Source organism: Amblyraja radiata, chromosome 9 (genome assembly GCF_010909765.2).
Source record: "Amblyraja radiata isolate CabotCenter1 chromosome 9, sAmbRad1.1.pri, whole genome shotgun sequence".
Classification (NCBI taxonomy): domain Eukaryota; kingdom Metazoa; phylum Chordata; class Chondrichthyes; order Rajiformes; family Rajidae; genus Amblyraja; species Amblyraja radiata.
This window is the reverse complement of record NC_045964.1, coordinates 56,823,326-56,845,855: the sequence shown is the minus strand read 5'-3', so window position 1 is coordinate 56,845,855 and position 22,530 is coordinate 56,823,326. Positions and strand designations below refer to the sequence as shown.

Sequence of the window (22,530 nt, the reverse complement as noted above, 5' to 3'; positions counted from 1 at the left end):
TGTCTAGTTATAACTGGTGATTTTAATTTTCATACTGATGATTTGAATGACAAGGGTGCAAAATAATTTTTTACTATTTTAGACACATTTGAACTGTCTCAACATGTGAAAGAGGCTACTCATTGTAAGGGGCACACCCTGGACTTGATTATCACAAAGGGTCTCAATGTTTCTGATATTTTCGTGACTGATCCTTCATAGTCTGACCACTTCTGTGTTTTCTTTAATATATCTTTTATTCCCGACATACAGACAAAATCAAATACTGTCAAAAAACAGTATATAAATGAACATTCTAATGTACTCTTTAAAAATGCCATCTCCTTGTTACCACCTCTAAACCCATGTTCTGCTGATGATCTTGTAGATAACTTTAACTCCAAAATTGTGAAAGTTATAGATGTCATTGCACCTGTTACGGTTAAAACGATTTCTGGTAAGCAACAGGCACCCTGGAGAAAATCTGCTTTTGTAACAGCCCAGAAAAGAGAATGCCGGAAAGCTGAGCGCATCTGGCGGAAAACAAAACTTCATATTCACCATGACATCTATAAAGAGAGCCTCCGTGCCTACAATTTAGACTTAAAAAGTGCTAGAGAAACATTTTTCTCCAATATCATTAACAACAACACTAATAAGGCAAAAACCCTATTTGCAACTGTTGACAGACTGACCAACCCCCCCAACACAAATACCACCTGAACTCCATTCCACGTAGAAATGCAATGAGTTTGCATTCTTTTATACTGATAATATTGAAGGCATCAGACGTGCCATCAATATCTCCGCTTCAAACAAAAATGTTGGATCACCACCCTGTTTAGGCAAAAGTAACGTGGCAATGATGACATGCTTTAATGTCATAGACTCTAAAACTCTTGTGGAAACGGTGACACAACTAAGGCCATCCACCTGCTGCCTTGATGCTTTACCTACCAACTTCTTTAAGAATGTTTTTGACTACCTAGCAATAGACATACTGCAAATAGTTAACAGCTCTCTTCAATCAGGCAATTTCCCAAAAGCCTTGAAAACTGCAGTTATTAAACCTCTTTTAAAAAAGCGGAGCCTAGATGCCTCTATTATTAACAACTATAGACCAATATCAAACCTATCTTTCATAAGTAAAATCATTGAGAATGTTGTCCTCCAGCAACTTAATCACTTCCTGGCTTCAACTGGCTGCTATGACAACTTCCAGTCAGGATTTCGACCTCTTCATAGCACCGAGACCACCCTTATTAAAGTAACCCAACACCTTCACTCTCTGTCCCTGAAAACTTCAAACAAAGACAGAAATCTTGGGGTTATTATGGATTCAGATTTACATTTCGACAGTCACATCAAATCAGTAACAAAATCGGCCTACTATCACCTCAAAAACGTAGCAAGATTAAGAGGACTCATGTCAGCTCAAGACTTAGAAAAACTTGTGCATGCCTTTATTACTAGTAGGCTAGATTATTGTAACGGTCTCCTTGCAGGTCTTCCGAAAAAAACTGTCAGGCAGCTACAGCTTGTTCAGAACGCTGTTGCTAGAGTTCTAACAAAGACCAAAAAATTTGAACACATTACACCAATTCTTAAATCCTTACATTGGCTCCCTGTATGTCAGAGAACTGATTTCAAAATCCTGCTGCTCACCTATAAATCACTACATGGTTCAGGACCAAAGTATATCACTGACATGCTTCCACTATATAAGCCTTCTAGACCGCTAAGATCTTCTGAAACCAATCTGTTAGTGATTCCCAGAGTAAATACAAAACATGGGAAAGCAGGATTTAGGTACTATGCAACAAATAGCTGGAATTAACTTCCTGAAGATTTAAGACTTGCCTCAACTTTGACCACTTTTAAAACAAGACTGAAAACTTTTATGTTTACTTTAGCTTTCAGCTAAATCTGAACTACATTGCACTTTTAACTTTTGCACTTTTTATAATGCATTTTTAATTTTGCTTTTATTTTCTTTTAATTCTTCTATTTTATTTCATTTTATTATTTCATTTTATTGTATGACATGTTTTTATGTGAAGCACTTTGAGTCTGCCTCGTGTATGAAATGGGCTATATAAATAAAGTTGCCTTGCCTTGCCTTGCCTAAGTTATGACATCGGATGGAAGCTGCATACCAAATCTCGTTGCACATATGTGCAATGACAATAAAATATATTATTATTATTATTACTACAGACAAACCATCCATCCTAAGGCAGTACCGAATGACCTAGGCGGTGGGGACAACCTCTGACCTACCTTCAGGTTCAAGGAGTGGTGGGATCTCAAGGTTCTCCGCTGCTATCTTAAAGGCATCTTCGAGGTTGACCCGGCTCGGCCTCTCCATGGCCTCCCTCATGTCCACCAGGCTGGGCTCGATGGCCTTGATGAGAGCCAGGAAGGCAATGCCGCTCCGCCAACTACTGCCAAAGTCCTGCACCGCCACCCCGTACCTGCACGCCACAACACGTACACCTGTTTAGTTCAAAGACACAGCGCGGAAACAGGCCCCGCTGCCCACCGAGTCCGCGCCGACCAGCCATACCCGCACACTAGCACTACCCTACACACACCAGGGACAATTTGCAATTTTTACCGAAGCCAATTGACCTACAGACATGCACGTCTTTGGCGTGTGGGAGGAAACCGGAGCACCCGGAGAAATCCCACGCGGTCACGTGGAGAAGGTACAAACTCCGCACACTAGTCAGGATCGAACACGGATCTCTGGTGCTGTTAGGCTGCAACTCATAAGTTCATAAGTGATAGGAGTAGAATTAGGCCATTCGGCCCATCAAGTCTACTCCACCATTCAATCATGGCTGATCTATCTCTCCCTCCTAACCCCATTTTCCTGCCTTCACCCCATAACCTCTGACACCTGTACTAATCAAGAATCTATCTAACTCAGCCGCTGCGTCACTGTGCCGACCCTGTGGGTCCACATAAGGTGGTCCCAGCGGAAGCCTCAGCAGCAGTGATGAAGCCGAATTTTAGTTAAAAATATAAGAAGATATTAAATTGGCTTCTGGGCTAGCTTACAGCTTATATTTAGTCTCAAATTAGGCTTGCCTCAGGTTGTGGTGTGTGAGATAATAAATACTATAACATTGTCTCCCAAGTGACAAGCAGAGAAGGAGCTAGAGTCATCTCTTTGAAGTAAGATGTCGTAAACCAAATGTCCTGTTTATGAGGGAGGAGGTGACGAGAGAGAAGCTAGATTGATCTCTTTGATGTAAGATGCCTGGAACCAAGTGTCCTATGTTTATGAGGGAGGAGGTGACAAGAGAGGAACCAGAGAAGTAGAAAGATAAAATGTCGTAAACCAAATGGCCAATGTTTTTAATATATCTTGTACCATGTGACAAAATGCCTTTGATGTGATGCATTCTGTAGAAACCTTTTCCTGTACCTCTGACCATGACTAATGTCTGTGGAATGTGCTAAGATGACAAAGAAACACTATATAATGCAAAGGTACACAAAATTGCTGGAGAAACTCAGCGGGTGCAGCAGCATCTATGGAGCGAAGGAAATAGGCGACATTTCGGGCCGAAACCCTTCTTCAGACTTCTTCATAGATGCTGCTGCACCCGCTGAGTTTCTCCAGCAATTTTGTGTACCTTTGATCTTCCAGCGTCTGCAGTTCCTTCTTGAACACTATATAATGCAATATCATTCTGTTGTTCAGCGAAGGGGAGGAGGATGGTGAAGTGTCTGTAATTGCTCACTTGACTTAGAGTTCTTCCTCCCTTCCATCGGCTGATAATAAGTAAAGTTTTGAACTGGTCTACCAAACAGTTTGTGTGGTGTCTGTTTATTAAGAAGCGAACCTGTTTAGTTGTTATAAAAGTAACTTTTTCAGCAGCAGGAGCCTCGGCAGCAGTGGGAGCCTCGTCAGCAGATGGAGCCTCGGCAGCAGTGGGAGCCTCGGCAGCAGTGGGAGCCTCGGCAGCAGCAGGAGCCTCGGCAGCAGCGGAAGCCTCGGCAGCAGTGGGAGCCTCGTCAGCAGATGGAGCCTCGTCAGCAGATGGAGCCTCGGCAGCAGCAGGAGCCTCGGCAGCAGCGGAAGCCTCGGCAGCAGCGGAAGCCTCGGTAGCAGTGGGAGCCTCGTCAGCAGCAGGAGCCTCGGCAGCAGCGGAAACCTCGGCAGCAGTGGGAGCCTCGTCAGCAGATGGTGCCTCGGCAGCAGATGGAGCCTCGGTGGCGGTGGGGCCTCACGGTCGATGTGCGTGAGGGGGGGAGGGGAAGACAATGTGGACCCGGAGTGGGGGAGGGGCACTCTAGTTTAGTATCCTCTGCCCAGGGGATAAGTCTGCGTTTGTCCGTTTGTTTGTTCATTCGTTCCGGTGAAGGCGCTGTGCACACGGCAGCCAGACAACACTCGCTTGTCTTTCTCTTTTTGTTTTCACTTTTAATTTTGTTTTCGTGTACCATGTGTGTCGTGACTGTCGGCAGAACAATTTACCTCCGGGGATGAATAAAGTTTATCGTATCGTATGGATGAGCGTTTGGGCTTGAATTCGCTGAAGTTTAGAAAGATGAGGGGGGGGGGGGTGACGTAAATTTAAACTTATTGAACAGTGAAAGGCCTGGATAGAGTGGATGTGGAGAGGACAAGAGGTCTGACACGGTGGCGCAGCGGTAGAGTTGCTGCCTCACAGTGCCAGAGACCCAGGTTCCATCCTGACCTCGGAGTTGGGGGGATGAGCATTCAGAAGAGGGGAAAGGAGGAGGGAGATTGGTGGGTGGTGGAGGGAGAAATGGGCGCGCACCAGGGTCAACTTGACCGGGAATGGGATGGTTGCCGGGGATAAAAGCAGCCAATCGGCTGTGTGATGTTACTGGGTTGTATGCAGAACAAGGCAGTTCACTGTACCTCGCTACATCTGACTATAAAGTACCATTGGTGGACAGAAATGCTGGAGAAACTCAGCTATGGAGCAAAGGGTTGTCCCGCTGAGCTACTCCAGCATTTCATGTCCATCTAGTGTGTAGTTTAGTTTAGAGATACAGTGCGGAAACAGGCCCTTCGGCCCACTGAGTCTGCGTCGCCCAGTGATCCCCGCACACTAACACTATCCTACACGCACTAGGGACAATTTACTATGTGTAAGAAAGAACTGCAGATGTGGACAAAATGTGTAAGAAGACAGCCGTTGCTTTCTTTCTTCATCCCCTTCCCCTTCCCAGTTCTCCCACCTGTCTTACTTTTGTTTGTCCCGCCCCCTCCCCTGACCTCAGTCTGAAGAAGGGTCTCGACCCGAAACGTCGCCCATTCCTTCGCTCCATAGATGCTGCCTCACCCGCTGAGTTTCTCCAGCATTTTTGTCTACCTTCGATTTTTTTTCCAGCATCTGCAGTTCCTTCTTAAACTTTCTTCTCTGGAGTGGGAGAGGGGCCAGAGTCCAAAGGCCAGGGAGATGGAAGGGAGAGAGGCGGAGATGGGGATGGGAGGAACTTACTTTGCTGTCCTCCGCTGCACCCACTTCAGCAGCGCCTTAATCACCTTCCTGTGGTCCTTGGAGGGAACCGTGGGCGCGGTCGCCCTTGGAGGGTCCCCAGGCAGGTGGACGTCACCCCCATTGTGCAAGGAACAAAGGCTGGCTGTGGGGGAGAAGATCTTCAGGTGCCCAGCGGCCTCCTTGATCTGCAATCGCAGAAAAAAGCCTTGTTAGCACAGGTCAAAGTCAATGTTATTCGTCACATGCACCTGAAGGTGGAGTGAAACGAAATTGCCAGCAGCGATACTTAAAAAGAACACACAATAAGATTTAACACAAACATCCACCACAGCATTGCGTGCGTGTGCGTGTGTGTGTGTGTGTGTGTGGTGTGGTGCCTGTGTGTGTGTGTGTTTGTGTGTGCGTGCGCGCGCGGTGTGTGCATGTGCGTGTGAGTGTGCGTGCGTGGTGTGTGCGTGTTTGTGTGCGCGTGTGGTGTGTGTGCGTGCGTGCATGTGTGTGTGTGTGTGTGGTGTGTGTGTGTGCGTGTGCATGCGTGCGTGTGGAACGACAATTTTGGTCGCCTAATTATAGGAAGGATGTCAACAAAATAGAGAGAGTACAGAGGAGATTTACTAGAATGCTGCCTGGGTTTCAGCAACTAAGTTACAGAGAAAGGTTGAACAAGTTAGGTCTTTATTCTTTGGAGCGCAGAAGGTTAAGGGGGAACTTGATAGAGGTCTTTAAAATGATGAGAGGGATAGACAGAGTTGACGTGGATAAGCTTTTCCCACTGAGAGTAGGGAAGTTTCAAACAAGGGGACATGACTTGAGAATTAAGGGACAGAAGTTTAGGGGTAACATGAGGGGGAACTTCTTTACTCAGAGAGTGGTGGCTGTGTGGAATGAGCTTCCAGGGAAGGTGGTGGAGGCAGGTTCGTTTTTATCATTTAAAAATAAATTGGATAGTTATATGGACGGGAAAGGAATGGAGGGTTATGGTCTGAGCGCAGGTATATGGGACTAGGGGAGAATACGTGTTCGGCACGGACTAGAAGGGTCGAGATGGCCTGTTTCCGTGCTGTAATTGTTATATGGTTATATGGTTAATGCCTTGGAGTGCAGGAGGATGAGGTGTGATCTTATGGAGGTGTATAAAATCACGAGGGGAATAGATAGGGTGAATGTACAATGTTTCACCCACGGAAGGGGAATCCAGAATCAGTGGACGTGGGTTTAAGGTGAGAGTGGGAAAGATTCAATAGGAACCTGAGGGGCACTTGTTTCACTAATTGGGTGGTGGGTGTATGGAACGAGCTGCTAGCGGAGGTCGTTGAGGCAGGTACCATAGAAGACATTGGACAGACACAAAATGCTGGAGTAACTCAGGGGGACGGGCAGCATCTCTGGAGAGAAGGAATGGGTGAGGTTTCGGGTCGAGACCCTTCTTCAGACTGGTTAGGGAGAAGGGAAATAGAGATATAGACGGCGATGTGGAGAGATAAAGAATGATAAAGAATGAACGAAAGATATGCAAAAAAGTAACGATGATAAAGGAAACAGGCCATTGAAATGTCAATAGACAATAGACAATAGGTGCAGGAGTAGGCTATTCGGCCCTTCGAGCCAGCACCGCCATTCAATGTGATCATGGCTGATCATCACCAATCAGTACCCCGTTCCTGCCTTTTCCCCATATCCCCTGACTCCGCTATTTTTAAGAGCCCTATCTAGCTCTCTCTTGAAAGTATCCAGAGAACCTGCCTCCACCGCCCTCTGAGGCAGAGAATTCCACAGACTCACCACTCTCTGGGTGAAAAAGTGTTTCCTCGTCACCGTTATAAATGGCTTACCCCTTATTCTTAAACTGTAGGCCCTGCTTCTGGACTCCCCCAACATCGGGAACATGTTTCCTGCCGCTAGGGAGTACAAACTCTAGCGTGTTTCAATAAGATCCCTTCTCATCCTTCTAAACTCCAGAGTGTACAAGCCCAGCCGCTCCATTCTCTCAGCATATGACAGTCCCGCCATCCCGGGAATTAACCTGGTGAACCTACGCTGCACTGCATCAATAGCAAGAACGTCCTTGGTATTGTGCTGGCAGCTGGGACTAGTGTAGATGCGGCATCTTGGCTGGCATGGGCAAGTAGGGCCGAAGGGCCTGCTGTGACTGCTATATTCCCGTTTTCCCAGTGGATGAAGGGAGGGATTCTCTTGCCTTACCTGGAAGTGGAGGATGATGTTCCAGATTAATCCGAGGATCAGGGATGGGTTTCCATCGGCTATCTCCGGCGCATCGATGCTCACCAACCTGACCTGCAAACAACAAGGTGGGTTAACGATGGCCACTGGCACTGGCAGGCCCAGGCCACACTACACCGATCAACCTGCTTCCCCAGCACAGTCGCCACCACCCGACGCATCTACAGGAGTCGCTGCCTCAAAATGGCAGCCAACATCATCAGAGACCCACACCACCCCGGCCACGCTCTCATCCAGGGTTGCCGACTCTCCCGTAAATCAGCCAGGACATCTGTGGAATTCTCTGCCTCAGAGGGCGGTGGAGGCCGGTTCTCTGGATACTTTCAAGAGAGAGCTAGATAGGGCTCTTAAAGATAGCGGAGTCAGGGGATATGGGGAGAAGGCAGGAACGGGGTACTGATGGGGGATAATCAGCCATGATCACATTGAATGGCTGATTATGGCTCGAAGGGCCGATTGACATCCCGTATATATTGGGCTAAATTGGTTTGTCCCGTACGGGCCCGCCCTTATCCCATATTTGACTGCTACTACTCGGGTCGGGTCTGAGCACCACGTCCGGCCATGACCGAAGGGGGCCTAAGATATAGACCATAGGTGCAAGAGTAGGCCATTCAGCCCTTCAAGCCAGCACCACCATTCAGTGTGATCATGGCTGATCATCCACAATCAGTACCCCGTTCCTGCCTTCTCCCCATACCCCCTGACTCCGCTATCTTTAAGAGCCCTATCTAGCTCTCTTTTGAAAGTATCCAGAGAACCAGCCTCCACCGCCCTCTGAGGCAGAGAATTCCACAGACTCACAACTCTCTGTGAGAAAAAGCGTTTCCTTGACTCTGTTTTAAATGGCCTACCCCTTATTCTTAAACTGTGGCCCCTGGTTCTGGACTCCCCCAACATCGGGAACATGTTTCCTGCCTCTAGCGTGTCCAACCCCTTAATAATCTTATATGTTACAATAAGATCCTCTCTCATCAGTGTAAACTCCAGAGCTTACAAGCCCAGCCGCTCCATTCTCTCAGCGTATGACAGTCCCACCATCCCGGGAATTAACCTTGTGAACCCACGCTGCACTCCCTCTATATATATATATATATATATATATATATAAATATATATATATATATATAAACTAAACTCTGTTGTTGTTGTTGTTTATTCCATTGTCATGTTGTCACTTGTGGGCAGAGCACCAAGGCAAATTCCTTGTATGTGAATACTTGGCCAATAAACTTATTCATTCAAACTTATTCATTTATGAGTTTTACAGAGTACTATGTTTACATATTCTGTTGTGCTGCTGCAAGTAAGGATTTCATAGTTCCGCTTTGTGACATGACAATAAAACACTCTTGCCCCTTGAGGTGTAAAACATTAATACTCACGTAGCCGTCCTCCAGGAATTTCAAGGCTCTGGCGATGTTGTTCAGTCTGAAGATCCGATGTGTCGACTGTTTGTAGTGCTGCATCTGGTCATGCACAAAGCACAAAGGGCTTTTAGTTTAGAGGTACAGCGCGGAAAAAAGGCCCTTCGGCCCGCCGGGTCCGTGCCGACCAGCGATCCCCGCACACTAACGCTATCACAGACAGACAGACACAGACACAGACACAGACACAGACACAGACACAGACACACACACACACACACACACATTTTTTTACATTTTACACCAAGCCAATTAACCTGCAAACCTGCACGTCTTTGGAGTGTGGGAGGAAACCGAAGATCTCGGAGAAAACCCACGCAGGTCACGGGGAGAACGTACAAACGTTCCAGACAGCTCCCGCAGTCAGGATTGAACCCGGGCCTCTGGCACTGTGAGGCAGCAACTCTACCGCTGCGCCACCGCGCTGGCCCGGGTTGGAAAGTTAAACCAGGGCAGGGCAGCATCTGGTGGAGCTCTGTCCAGCAGAGGAACCTAGGAGGACAGGGATTAGGGATCTAGGCTTTCCTCCGGGTGCTCCGGTTTCCTCCCACATCCCAAAGACGTGCAGGTTTGTAGGTTAAGTGGCCCTCTGTTAATTGCCCCTAGTGCTGGCTCGAAGAGCCGAAATGGCCTACTCCTGCACCTATTGTCTATTGTGCAGGGAGTGGTTGTGAAAGTGGGATAGCACGGAACTAGTGTGAGCGAGTGATCGATGGTCGGCGTGGGCTGAAGGGCCTGTTTCCATGTGGTACCTCTAAACTCAGTGGGTCAGGTAGCATCTCTGAAGAGGCAACGTTAGACGTGTGGGTTTGTAGATTAATTCACCGCTGTAAAAATTGCCCTTGATGTGTAGGGGCAATGAGAAAGTGGGATAGCATAGAGCTATTGTGAACAATAGACAATAGGTGCAGGAGGAGGCCATTCGGCCCTTCGAGCCAGCACCGCCATTCAATGTGATCATGGCTGATCATCCCCAATCAGTAACCCGTTCCTGCCTTCTCCCCATATCCCCTGACTCCGCCATCTTTAAGAGCCCTATCTAACTCTCTCTTGAAAGTATCCAGAGTACTGGCCTCCACTGCCCTCTGAGGCAGAGAATTCCACAGACTCACAACTCTCTGTGAGGAAAAGTGTTTCCTCGTCTCCGTTCTAAATAGCTTACCCCTTATTCTTAAACTGTGGCCCCTGGTTCTGGACTCCCCCAACATCGGGAACATGTTTCCTGCCTCTAGCGTGTCCAAACCCTTAATAATTTTATATGTTTCAATAAGATACCCTCTCATCCTTCTAAATTCCAGAGTATACAAGCCCTTCCGTTCCATTCTCTCAGCATATAACAGTCCCGCCATCCTGGGAATTAACTACGCTGCACTCCCTCAATAGCAAGAATGTCCTTCCTCAAATTACGGGACCAAAGCTGCACACAATACTCCAGGTGTGTTCTCACTAGGGCCCAATACAACTGGTGAGCGGGTGATTGATGTTCAGACAGTGATGGACTTCAGGAAGTGAAGTTGTCCACATTCCCCAGTTTGTATTGACGGTGCCAAAGTAGAGAAGGTTGAAAACTAGGAGTCAATATCACCAACTACATCTCCTGGGCCACCCATATTGAAGCCACGACCAAGAAAGCACACCGACGCCTCTACTTCCTTAGAAGGTTTAGGAAGTTCTGCATGTCCCCAACAACTCTCACCAACTTCTACAGATGCGCCGTAGAGAGCATTTTATCGGGATGCATCACAGCCCGGTTTGGGAACAGCTCCATCCAAGACAGCAAGAAATTGCAGAGAATTGTGGACGCAGCCCAGACCATCACGCAACCCAACCTCCCTTCCATCGACTCCATCTACACCTCACGCTGCCTCGGCAAGGCCAGCAGCATAATCAAGGACCAGTCTCACCCTGGCCACTCCCTCTTCTCCCCTCTCCCATCGGGCAAGAGGTATAGAAGTGTGAAAACGTACGCACATCTCCAGATTCAGGAACAGTTTCTTCCCAGCTGTTATCAGGCAACTGAATCATCCTATCACAACGAGAGAGCAGTGCTGAGCTACTATCTACCTCATTGGTGACCCTCGGACTATCCTTGATCGGACATTGCTGGCTTTACCTTGCACTAAACGTCATTCCCTTATCATGTATCTGTACACTGTAAATGGCTCAATTGTAATCATGTATTGTCTTTCTGCTGGCTGGTTAGCACGCAACAAAAGCTTTTCACTGTACCTCGGTACACGTGACAATAAACTACACTGAACAGCCTGGATCGGTGGGCCTGTTTCCACGCTGTATCTCTAAGATATAGAAACATAGAAACATAGACAATAGGTGCAGGAGTAGGCCATTCGGCCCTTCGAGTCAGCACCGCCATTCAATATGATCATGGCTGATCATCTAAAACCAGTACCCCGTTCCTGCTTTCTCCCCATATCCCTTGATTCCGTTAGCCCTAAGAGCTAAATCCAACTCTCTCTTGAAAACATCAAGTGAATTGGCCTCCACTGCCTTCTGTGGCAGAGAATTCCACAGATTCGCAACTTTCTGGGTGAAAAGGCTTTTCCTCATCTCAGTCCTAAATGACCTCCCCTTATTCTGGAGAAACTCAGTGGGTGAGGCAGCATCTATGGAGCAAAGGAAAAGGTGACTTTTCGGGACGAGACCCTTCTTCAGACCCGAGTCTGAAGTCTGAGGAAGGGTCTCGACCCGAAACGTCACCTATTCCTTCGCTCCATAGATGCTGCCTCACCCGCTGAGTTTCTCCTGCATTTTTATCTCCCTTCGATTTTTCCAGCATCTGCAGTTCCTTCTTAAACATAGCCCTTATTCTTAAACTGTGACCCGCTGGTTCTGGACTCTCCGAACATGGGCACCATTTTTTCTGCATATAACCTTTACCGACCCAGAACGCTGAGGCTTGGAGTGTACCTACCAGCGGCTGTCCAGACAACACCTCCAGCAGAGACATCAGGACTTTCCCATCCTGCATGTCCTTGAACAAGTCGTTCACCTCCAGTGGAGGCTTGCACTGGAAGAGGTCAAACAGAGAGCGTCAGATAGAGTCAATGGTTCACAGTGCAGAAACAGGCCCTTCGGCCCACCGGGTCCACGCTGACCGGTGATCCCCGCACATTAGACAATAGACAATAGACGATAGGTGCAGGAGTAGGCCATTCGGTCCTTCGAGCCAGCACCGCCATTCAATGTGATCATGGCTGATCATCCCCAATCAATACCCCGTTCCTGCCTTCTCCTCATATCCCCTGACTCCGCTATTTTTAAGAGCCCTATCTAGCTCTCTCTTGAAAGCATCCAGAGAACCGGCCTCCACCGCCCTCTGATGCAGAGAATTCCACACTCACAACTCTCTGTGAGAAAAAGTGTTTCCTCGTCTCCGTTCTAAATGGCTTACTCCTTATTCTTAAACTGTGGCCCCTGGTTCTGGACTCCACCAACATCGGGAACATGTTTCCTGCCTCTAGCGGGTCCAAACCCTTAACAATCTTATATGTTTCTATATGATGCCCTCTCATCCTTCTAAACTCCAGAGTATACAAGCCCAGCCGCTCCATTCTCTCAGCATTAGACAGTCCCGCCATCCCGGGTATTAACCTTGTAAACCTACGCTGCACTCCCTCAATAGCAAGAATGTCCTTCCTCAAATTAGGGGACCAAAACTGCACACAATTCTTCAGGTGTGGTCTCACCTGGGCCCTGTACAACTGCAGAAGGACATCTTTGCTCCTATACTCAACTCCTCTTGTTATGAAGGCCAACAGGCTAAACTGCACACAATACTCCAGGTGTGGTCTCACTAGGGCTCTGCACAACTGCAGAAGGACCTCTTTGCTCCTATATTTGATTCCTCTTGTTATAAAGGCCAACATGCTATTTGCTTTCTTCACTGCCTGCTGTACCTGCATGCTTACTTTCATAGACTGATGAACAAGGACCCCCCAGATCTATCTATCTCTGCCTTAAAAATATCCACTGACTTGGCCTCCACAGCCGCCTGTGGCAATGAACTCCACAGATTCACCACCCTCTGGCTAAAGAAATAGCTTCTTCGAAATCCTCCTTCGAAGGAAGAAGGGTTTCGGCCCGAAACGTTGCCTATTTCCTTCTCTCCATAGATGCTGCTGCACCCGCTGAGTTTCTCCAGCTTTTTTGTGTACCTTCGATTTTCCAGCATCTGCAGTTCCTTCTTAAACCCCCAGATCCCGTTGTGCTTCCCCTTTTCCCAAATTGAGGCCATTTAGATAGTAATCTGCCTTCCTGTTTTTGCTCCCAAAGTGGACATTAACACCATCCGACACACACTAGGGACAATTTACACATTTACACCAAGCCAATTAACCTACAAGCCTGCACGTCTTTGGAGCGTGGGAGGAAACCGAAGATCTCGGAGAAAACCCACGCAGGTCACGGGGAGAACGTACAAACTCCGTACAGACAGCACCCGTAGTCGGGATCGAACCAGGGTCTCCGGCGCAGCAAGGGCTGTAAGGCAGCAACTCTACCGCTGCGCCACCGTGCTACTTATTGTCTCCTAGGCACAGCACAGTGACATTCCTTTGCGCAACCGGGCAGTCACGGTGGCGCAGCGGTAGAGTTGCTGCCTTACACCGCCAGGTTCACCCCATGACCTGCGTGGGTTTTCTCCGGGTGCTCCGGTTTCCTCCCACACTCCAAAGACGTGCAGGTTTGTAGGTAAATTGGCTTGCCGTAATTGCAAAATGTCCCCGGTGCATGTAGGATAGTGTTAGTGTGCGGGGATCGCTGGTCGGCGCGGACTCGGTGGGCCGAAGGGTCTGTTTCCGCGCTGTGTCTCTAAACTAAACTAAACTAAACTAAACCCACAAATGCACAGTTGACAGAATGTTGGTGCCGTATGAAAAAAAACTGAAAACACAAACAGTGCAAAGTCCAGTCCACATCATTCTGGAAGTTCTGAAGCTGCCCTGATCTGGTCTGCGGCCGACCCCTGATCTGATGTCCCTCTCCTCGCCCTTCCCACCCGCAGTGCCTCCTGCAGCACATCTTGCAGGCCCTCTCCTACCGGCCCACTCCTCACTCCCGTCGCCTCCAGCGGCTCCCTCCTCCCCCACTCATCACAGGCCCTTCAGCCCGTCTAGTCCATGCCCACCAAGATACTCCTGTTCACAGCAGGTCCAGCTGCCCGCGTCTGGCCCATATCCCTCTAAACCAGTCCTGTTTAATTTGGCATCTTGATCGATGCAGACATTGTGAAGCCTCAGAATAAAAGGGCGTTCCTTTAGAAAGGAGAGAAGGAGGAATTTCTTTAGCCAGAGGGTGGTGAATCTGCAGAATTCATTGCCACAGGCGGCTGTGGAGGCCAAGTCAGTGGATATTTTTAAGGCAGAGATAGATAGATTTTTGATTAGTACGGGTATCAGAAGTTATGGGGAGAAGGCAGGAGAATGCGGTTAGGAGGGAGAGATAGATCAGCCATGATTGAATGGCGGGGTAGACTTGATGGGCCGAATGGCCTAATTCTTCTTCTATAACTTATGAACATGTTCTCATAGTCATAGAGTGATACAGCGTGGAAACAGGCCCTTCGGCCCAACACGCCCACACCGGCCCACATGCCCCAGCTACACTAGTCCCACCTGCGTGTGTTTGGTCCATATCCCTCCAAACTTGGGAAATAGGATAAAACCAGCTAAAATAAAATATCTAAGTTCTATAATCGTGAGGAGAGAGCTCAAAGATATTGAGCGAGGTAGAACGATGTCGAAGAACTGTTTAAGAAAGAACTGCAGATGCTGGAAAAATCGAAGGTAGACAAAAATGCTGGAGAAGCTCAGCGGGTGAGGCAGCATCTATGGAGCGAAGGAATAGGCGACGTTTCGGGTCGAGACCCTTCTTCAGGTAGATAGTCAGAATCATTTTTCTCCCAGGATGGAAATGTCAAAGACTAGAGGCTCAATAGGTTTAAGGTGAGAGGGGGAAAAGTCTAAAGGAGATGTGCGGGGCAGGTTTTTTTTACACAGAGGGTGGTGGGTGCCTGGAGGGCGCTGCCAGGGGTGGTGGTGGAGGTGGGTACGGCAGTGGCCAGAGGGATACGGGCTCAATGCAGGTAAGTGAGACTAGTTGGGGCATATTGGTCGGCATGGGCAAGTTGGGCCGAAGGGCCTGTTTCTGTGCTGAAATTATATGACAATGACTCTATACGATCGTGACATCCAAGAGGCTTTTAGACAGGCACATGGATATCTTTCCCCTCCCCTTCCCAGCTCTCCCACAGCCCACTGTCTCCGCCTCTTCCTTTCTTCTTCCCGCCCCCACATCAGTCTGAAGAAGGGTCTCGACCCGAAACGCCACCTATTTTCTTCGCTCCATAGATGCTGCCTCACCCGCTGAGTTTCTCCAGCGTTTTTTGTCTACTTTCAAAGAACTGTGAGCACAAAATATCAACAACACCCGTTCCAGTTTCCTCTGCATTTTTGAAGGGATGTGTAAATTCTTATCTTGCATTGGTAAAAAAATAACGAGATATAGAGGTTCTCCCTCACCCTCTCCAAGTTGAAGTTGATCCATCTCGTAAACGTTCTCTTCTGAGTCCTGACTCGTTCAACTAAAGGAAGACAGTGGAACAAACACTGTTAGTATCACACGCGCACATGATTTACGGACTGCTCCCAGGGACGCATTCAGAGACGGGCATCGAGTGCTGCTGGAAGGTCATCAACTCGGTGAAAGACACTCTTTGGTCTGCCCGAGTGTTGTTCACCACCCAGCGGAGCGAGATGTCCGTCAGGGAATGTTGCCGACTGGCCCGCTGCAGACTGCAGGAGTACGTACTGACGGACGCACTGAAGCTCGGTGCAGCCAACGCCAAGGCTCGGTGGGGGGAGGACCACAGTCTAGGGGCCTCCCGCTGCTGAACATGGGGGGCACGGTGTGGTGGAGACACCCCTCAAAATAAGGGAAGGGATTCCACACCAGTGGGCCACATGAGTGGCAAGGGTGGGGGGTAAATTTGTGATTTGGGGAAAATGTATTGTATAGAAACATAGAACATAGAAACATAGAAAATAGGTGCAGGAGTAGGCCATTCGGCCCGTCGAGCCTGCACCGCCATTCAATATGATCATGCCTGATCATCCAACTCAGTATCCTGGACCTGCCTTCTCTCCATACCCCCTGATCACTTTAGCCACAAGGGCCACATCTAACTGTATGTATGTACAGCCTCCGAGAATGTCGGATGAAGTTTTGTAAGGATCATGTATTGTATATATTTATTTCTTCAAATAAAGTCTATTTTGAATTTTTTTTTAAAATCACTCACACACGCACACGCGCACACACACGCACACACACAGACAAACCACTTTCACCCCCGTGAAACCCCTTCTTTCCTTCCCCCCACCCCCCTCCACTCCCCTGAACTCTCTCAGCTTGCACCAGTTTCAATGGTTCATTATGGATTTTATTCTCGTGTGTACCGAGGTACAGTGAAGTTTTTGCAGATAGTTCATGCATCAGTACAATCCCCAGTTAAATACATAAAGCAGTGGGTCGGCAACCTACGGCCCCCGGGCCGAATGCGGCCCATAACCCGAAATCATCCGGCCCGCAGGCGGATTTTTTCCCCCGTACTCATCCGGCCCGCCGAGCGCTGAGCTCTGTCTGTACCGCATCCTGCGCAAAGCCGCCGGCACGGCCGCGCACCTTCTGTGAACACGTTTAAGAAAGAACTGCAGATGCTGGAAAAAACCGAAGGGAGACAAAAATGCTGGAGAAACTCAGCAGGTGAGACATGCGAGGATTGCACGAGGCTGCCTCACTCGCTGTTTCTCCAGCATTTTCTCACTACCTTCTGTGAACACGTGATTTGATGCCTGCCATCCGGGGCGGGATCCATGTGTACACGTGATAGATGTGGCCCGCCATCCGCTCACAGACATGCGTCCCGGCCCTTATGTAGAACAAGGTTGTCCACCCCTTACATAATGCATAGAAACAGCCCCTATTTACTCTTGTGCTTAGTCTCTCACCTATTGATATGCATCAAATGCAGCCAAACAGGACTTGCCCAGAATGCCAACTGGGTCAGCATGGCCAAGTAGGGCCGAAGGGCCTGATTCCATGCTCTATGACTCCAGTGTGGTACACCTCGTCTCTTCCTTCTCCTTGTTTCTGTTTTTCTGGCAGAATGCAGACTTTCTTTCTTTGTCATTCTTTGCTGACTAACTTATTCCCCCTTTAAAGGGGGGACAGGGGGCTTGATAGCCGAGAGCAGACTACATCCCTCTGCGCAGCGGTAGAGTTGCTGCCTCACAGCGACAGAGACCCGGGTTGCATCCCGACTACGGGTGCTGTTTCCTCTGTACCTTCTCCCCGGGACCTCGTGGGTTTTCTACGGGTGCTCCGGTTTCCTCCCACACTCCAAAGACGTACAGGTTTGTAGGTTTAAGAAAGAACTGCAGATGCTGGAAAAATCGAAGGTAGACAAAAAATGCTGGAGAAATTCAGCGGGATAGGCAGCATCAATGGAGCGAAGGAATAGGCGACGTTTCCGGTCGAGACCCTTCTTCAGACTGACGTCGGGGGGGGGGGGACGGGAAAAGGAAAGGGGGGGCGGGTAAAGAGGTGGAGAGAGTGGGCTGTGGGAGAGCAGGGAATGGGAGGAGAAAAAAGGAGAAAGCAAGGAATACCTGAAATTGGAGAAGTCAATGTTCATACCGCTGGGGTGTAAACTACCCAAGCGAAATATGAGGTGCTGCTCCTCCAATTTGCGCTGGGACTCACTCTGGCCATGGAGGAGGCCCAGGACAGAAAGGTCGGATTCGGAATGGGAGGGGGAGTTGAAGTGCTGGGTCACCGGGAGATTGGGTTGGTTAATTGGCTTCTGTAAATTGCAAATTGTCCCTAGTGTGTGTAGGATAATGTCAGTGTACGGGGGTGTACGTGGGTCGCAGCGGACTCGGTGGGCCAAAGGGGAGTGGGCAGATGCACGGCAGATGCAGTTTAATGTGGGTAAATGTGAGGTTATCCACTTTGGTTTAAAAACAGGAAGGTAGATTACCATCTAAATGGCGTCAAGTTGGGAAAAGGGGAAGTACAACGGGATCTGGGGGTCCTTGTTCATCAGTCTATAAAAGTAAGCATGCAGGTACAGCAGGCAGTGAAGAAAGCGAATGGCATGTTGGCCTTTATAACAAGAGGAGTCGAGTATAGGAGCAAAGAGGTCCTTCTGCAGTTGTATAGGGCCCTAGTGAGACCACACCTGGAGTATTGTGTGCAATTTTGGTCCACTAATTTGAGGAAGGTCATTCTTGGTGGGACTGTCATATGCTGAGAGAATGGAGCGGCTGGGCTTGTACACTCTGGAGTTTAGAAGGATGAGAGGATATCTTATTGAAACATATAAGATTGTTAAGGGTTTGGACACGCTAGAGGCAGGAAACATGTTCCCAATGTTGGGGGAGTCCAGAACCAGGGGCCACAGTTTAAGAATAAGGGGTAAACCATTTAGAACGGAGACGAGGAAACACTTTTTCTCACACAGAGAGTGGTGAGTCTGTGGAATTCTCTGCCTCAGAGGGCGGTGGAGGCCGGTTCTCTGGATGCTTTCAAGAGAGAGCTAGATAGGGCTCTTAAAGACAGCGGAGTCAGGGGATATGGGTAGAAGGCAGGAACGGGGTACTGATTGGGGATGATCAGCCATGATCACATTGAATGGCGGTGCTAGCTCGTAGGGCCGAATGGCCTCCTCCTGCACCTATTGTCTATTGTTTCTGCGCTGTATCTCTAAAGTCTAAAGTAAAGTCTAAAGTTAATCAGCCGTGCAGAACGAAGATGGGATCAGCAAGTCCCAGCCATACCCCACACATCACATCCCAAAGTCAAATATTAATAAGTCAGGTTCAAAGTACCAGGAAATGAATGTAAAGTAAATGTTTTCACATAATGGCACACATACCATCACTCTGGAAAGAGGGTTGGACGAAACGTTATTCCCTTTATCCTGTATCTGTACACTGTGGGCGGCTCGATTGTAATCATGTATTGTCTTTCAGCTGACTGGATAGCAGGCAACAAAAGCTTTTCACTGTACCTCGGTACACGTGACAATAAACTGAACTGAGATTTACTTTAGGGTTACAGCATGGGAACAGGTCGACACCAACCAGCGATCACCTTCTACACTGCCCCACACACACTAGGGACAAGTTACAATTTTACCACAGCCAATTAACCCACAAACCCGCACGTCTTTGGAGTGTGGGACGAAACCGGAGCACCCGGAGGAAACCCACGCAGGTCACGGGGAGAACGTACAAACTCCAAAGACGTGCGGGTTTGTAGGTTAGTCGGCTTTGGGTTAAAGATTGTAAATTGTCCCCAGTGTGTGGGATGGTGCTAGTGTACAGGGTGATCGCTGGTCGGCACGGACTCGGTGGGCCGAAGGGCCTGTTTCCATGTTGTATCTCTTTGACTGCTATCCAGTCAAAGAAAATAATGGCCATGAATACAATCCAGCTGCCCACAGGGCACAGATGAAGGAGAAAGGGTGCAGTGTTTAGTGCCAAGCTGGAACATTGAAGTCCAATAAAGTCCAATGTATAAAATTATAAAAGGACTGGACAAGCCAGATGCAGGAAAAATGTTCCCAATGTTGGGCGAGTCCAGAACCAGGGGCCACAGTCTAAGAATGAAGGGGAGGCCATTTAAAACAGAGATGAGAAAAAAACTTTTTCACCCAGAGAGTTGTGAATTTGTAGAATTCTCTGCCACAGAGGGCAGTGGAGGCCAAGTCACTGGATGGATTTAAAAAAGAGAGTTAGATAGAGCTCTAGGGGCTAGCAGAATCAAGGGATATGGGGAGACGGCAGGCACAGGTTACTGATTGGGGATGATCAGCCATGATCACATTGAATGGCGGTGCTGGCTGGAAGGGCCAGATGGCCTCCTCCTGCACCTATTTTCTATGTTTCAATTAAAGTTAGCTCAAAATAGGTAAAAATTGGAAATTGTCCCTAGTGTGTAGGGTTAGTGTTAGTGTATGGTGTGATCGCTGGTCGGCACGGACTCAGTGGGCCGAAGGGTTTGTTTCCACACTGTATCTCTAAACAAAATGTTTGATTAGTAAGGACGTCAGGGGTTATGGGGAGAAGGCAGGAGAATGGGGTTAGGAGGGAGAGATAGATTAGCCATGATTGAATGGCGGAGTAGACTTCATGGGCCGAATGGCCTAATTCTACTCATATTCCTTATAACATGGCCTTATGGCTTATAATTCTGCTCCTATCACTTATTCTCTGCCACAGGAGGCAGTGGAGGCCAATTCACTGGATGTTTTCAAGAGAGAGTTAGATTTAGCTCTTGGGGCCAACGGAATCAAGGGTTATGGTGAGAAAGCAGGAACGGGGTACTGATTGGGGACGATCAGCCATGATCATATTGAATGGCGGTGCTGGCTCGAAGGGCCGAATGGCCTCCTCCTGCACCTATTGTCTATGTTTCTATCAAGTTAAAGGGAGCTATTGAAATACACAGAGCCACCAGCAGAGGGCAGAGGGGGTCCAGGAACAACCGTGCTCAAGATTGCTCAGTGCAGTGACTGCTCTTTCAACTCACAACATGTTTACATGTGTGTCAACCCCGTCCCCCCCTCCCTACGCTCTCCCAGCAGGCACAGAGGCCACGGCCGTGGGTTCAGCCTAACCTGGACGCACAATTAATTATTTTACATGGGCCACGTTGGCATGGAAACCGGATTTAAATGAGATTGCAGATATATTGTCTGCTGTGATTCTGTTTCCAGGTGCACCCAGATCTCTCAAACAAATAACCCCTCCTCCAGCAACGTCATGCCTGTACCTGCGGCCCTGCCACTTCTTCTATAAGCACAGTACCAGCACAGGAACAGGCCCTTCGGCCCACAATGTCCGTGCCGAACACCAGGCCAAGTTGAACTCATCTCCTCTGCCTGCACATGGTCAGTCTGAGGAAGGGTCTCGACCCCAAAAACCGTCACCCGTGCCTTCTCTCCAGAGATGCTGCCTGTCCCGCTATGTCTCCCTTTCCCCGCAGACTCTCAGACTGAAGAATGGTCACCACTCCTATCACTTATTCTCTGCCACAGAAGGCAGTGGAGGCCAATTCACTGGATGTTTTCACGAGTTTAGCCCCTGTCCCACTTTCCCGAGTTACTCACAAACTCTCCCGAGTTTTCCCCTTGATTCCAACTCGGAGAATTGCTGTAATAGCCGTTCGTAGGTACTCGCGGCTATTATTTTTACTCGTGGACATTTTTCAACATGCTGAAAAAACGTCCCGACTTACCTGATGCCCCGAGTACCTACGGCTGGCATTACGAGCCGCTACGAAACATCTACGGCCTCCTATGAGCTCGCTACCGACATTCCCCGACATGGAATCAAGGGGAAAACTCGGGAGAGTTCGTGAGTAACTTGGGAGAGTGGGACAGGGGCTTTAGGTGTAGCTCTTAACGGCAGTCACGGTGGCGCAGCGGTAGAGTCGCTGCCTTTAAGCGAATGCAGTGCCGGAGACCCGGGTTCGATCCCGACCGCGGGCGCTGTCTGTACGGAGTTTGCACGTTCTCCCCGTGACCCGCGTGGGTTTTCTCCGAGATCTTCGGTTTCCTCCCACACTCTAAAGACGTGCAGGTTTGTAGGTACATTGGCTTGTTAAATGTAAACATTGTCCCTAGTGTGTGTAGGATAGTGTTATAGTGTGCAGGGATCGCTGGTCGGTGCTGACCCGGTGGGCCGAAGGGCCTGTTTCCGCGCTGTATCTCTTAACTAAACTTAACAACCCAGAGATGCTGTCTGTCCCGCTGAGTTACTCCAGCATTTTTAGTCTATCTTCGGTTTAAACCAGCATCTGCAGTTCCTTCCGACACATATCCTTGTGTTCCCTGTATATCCATGTGCCTGTCTACAAGCCTCTTATATGAGTTTAGTTTATTGTCACGTGTACCAAAGTACAGTGAAAACCTATCGTTGCGTGCGGACCTGTCAGCAGAAAGACAACACATGATTACAATCGAGCCATTCACAGTGTACAGATACAGGATATAGGGAATAATGTGAATAAAGTTTAGTGTAAGATAAAGTCCAGTAACCGCTAACTGATTACAGATAGGTCAAAAGACAATGGGTGCAGGAGTAGGCCATTTGGCCCTTCGAGCCAGCACCGCCATTCAATGTGATCATGGCTGATCATCCCCAATCAGTACCCCGTTCCTGCCTTCTCCCCATATCCCCTGACTCTGCTATTTTTAAGAGCCCTATCTAGCTCTCTCTTGAAAGTATCCAGAGAACCGGCCTCCACCACCCTCTGAGGCAGAGAATTCCACAGACTCTCAACTCTCTGTGTGAAAAAGTGTTTCCTCGTCT

General features: G+C 48.6%; 1 protein-coding gene across 1 annotated transcript in view; it reads right to left on the bottom strand.

Annotated features, from left to right (window-relative positions):
* Positions 1-22,530, bottom strand: part of LOC116977163 (calmin-like) — a 64,603-nt gene that overhangs the window by 19,967 nt on the left and 22,106 nt on the right. The window contains exons 2-7 of the mRNA XM_033027525.1: positions 15,673-15,734; positions 12,066-12,161; positions 9,092-9,175; positions 7,668-7,760; positions 5,466-5,650; positions 2,260-2,453 (exon numbers count right to left, since the gene is read on the bottom strand). Of these exons, the coding sequence (XP_032883416.1) occupies positions 2,260-2,453; positions 5,466-5,650; positions 7,668-7,760; positions 9,092-9,175; positions 12,066-12,161; positions 15,673-15,734 (714 nt within the window). The remainder of the gene's footprint in view (positions 1-2,259; positions 2,454-5,465; positions 5,651-7,667; positions 7,761-9,091; positions 9,176-12,065; positions 12,162-15,672; positions 15,735-22,530) is intronic.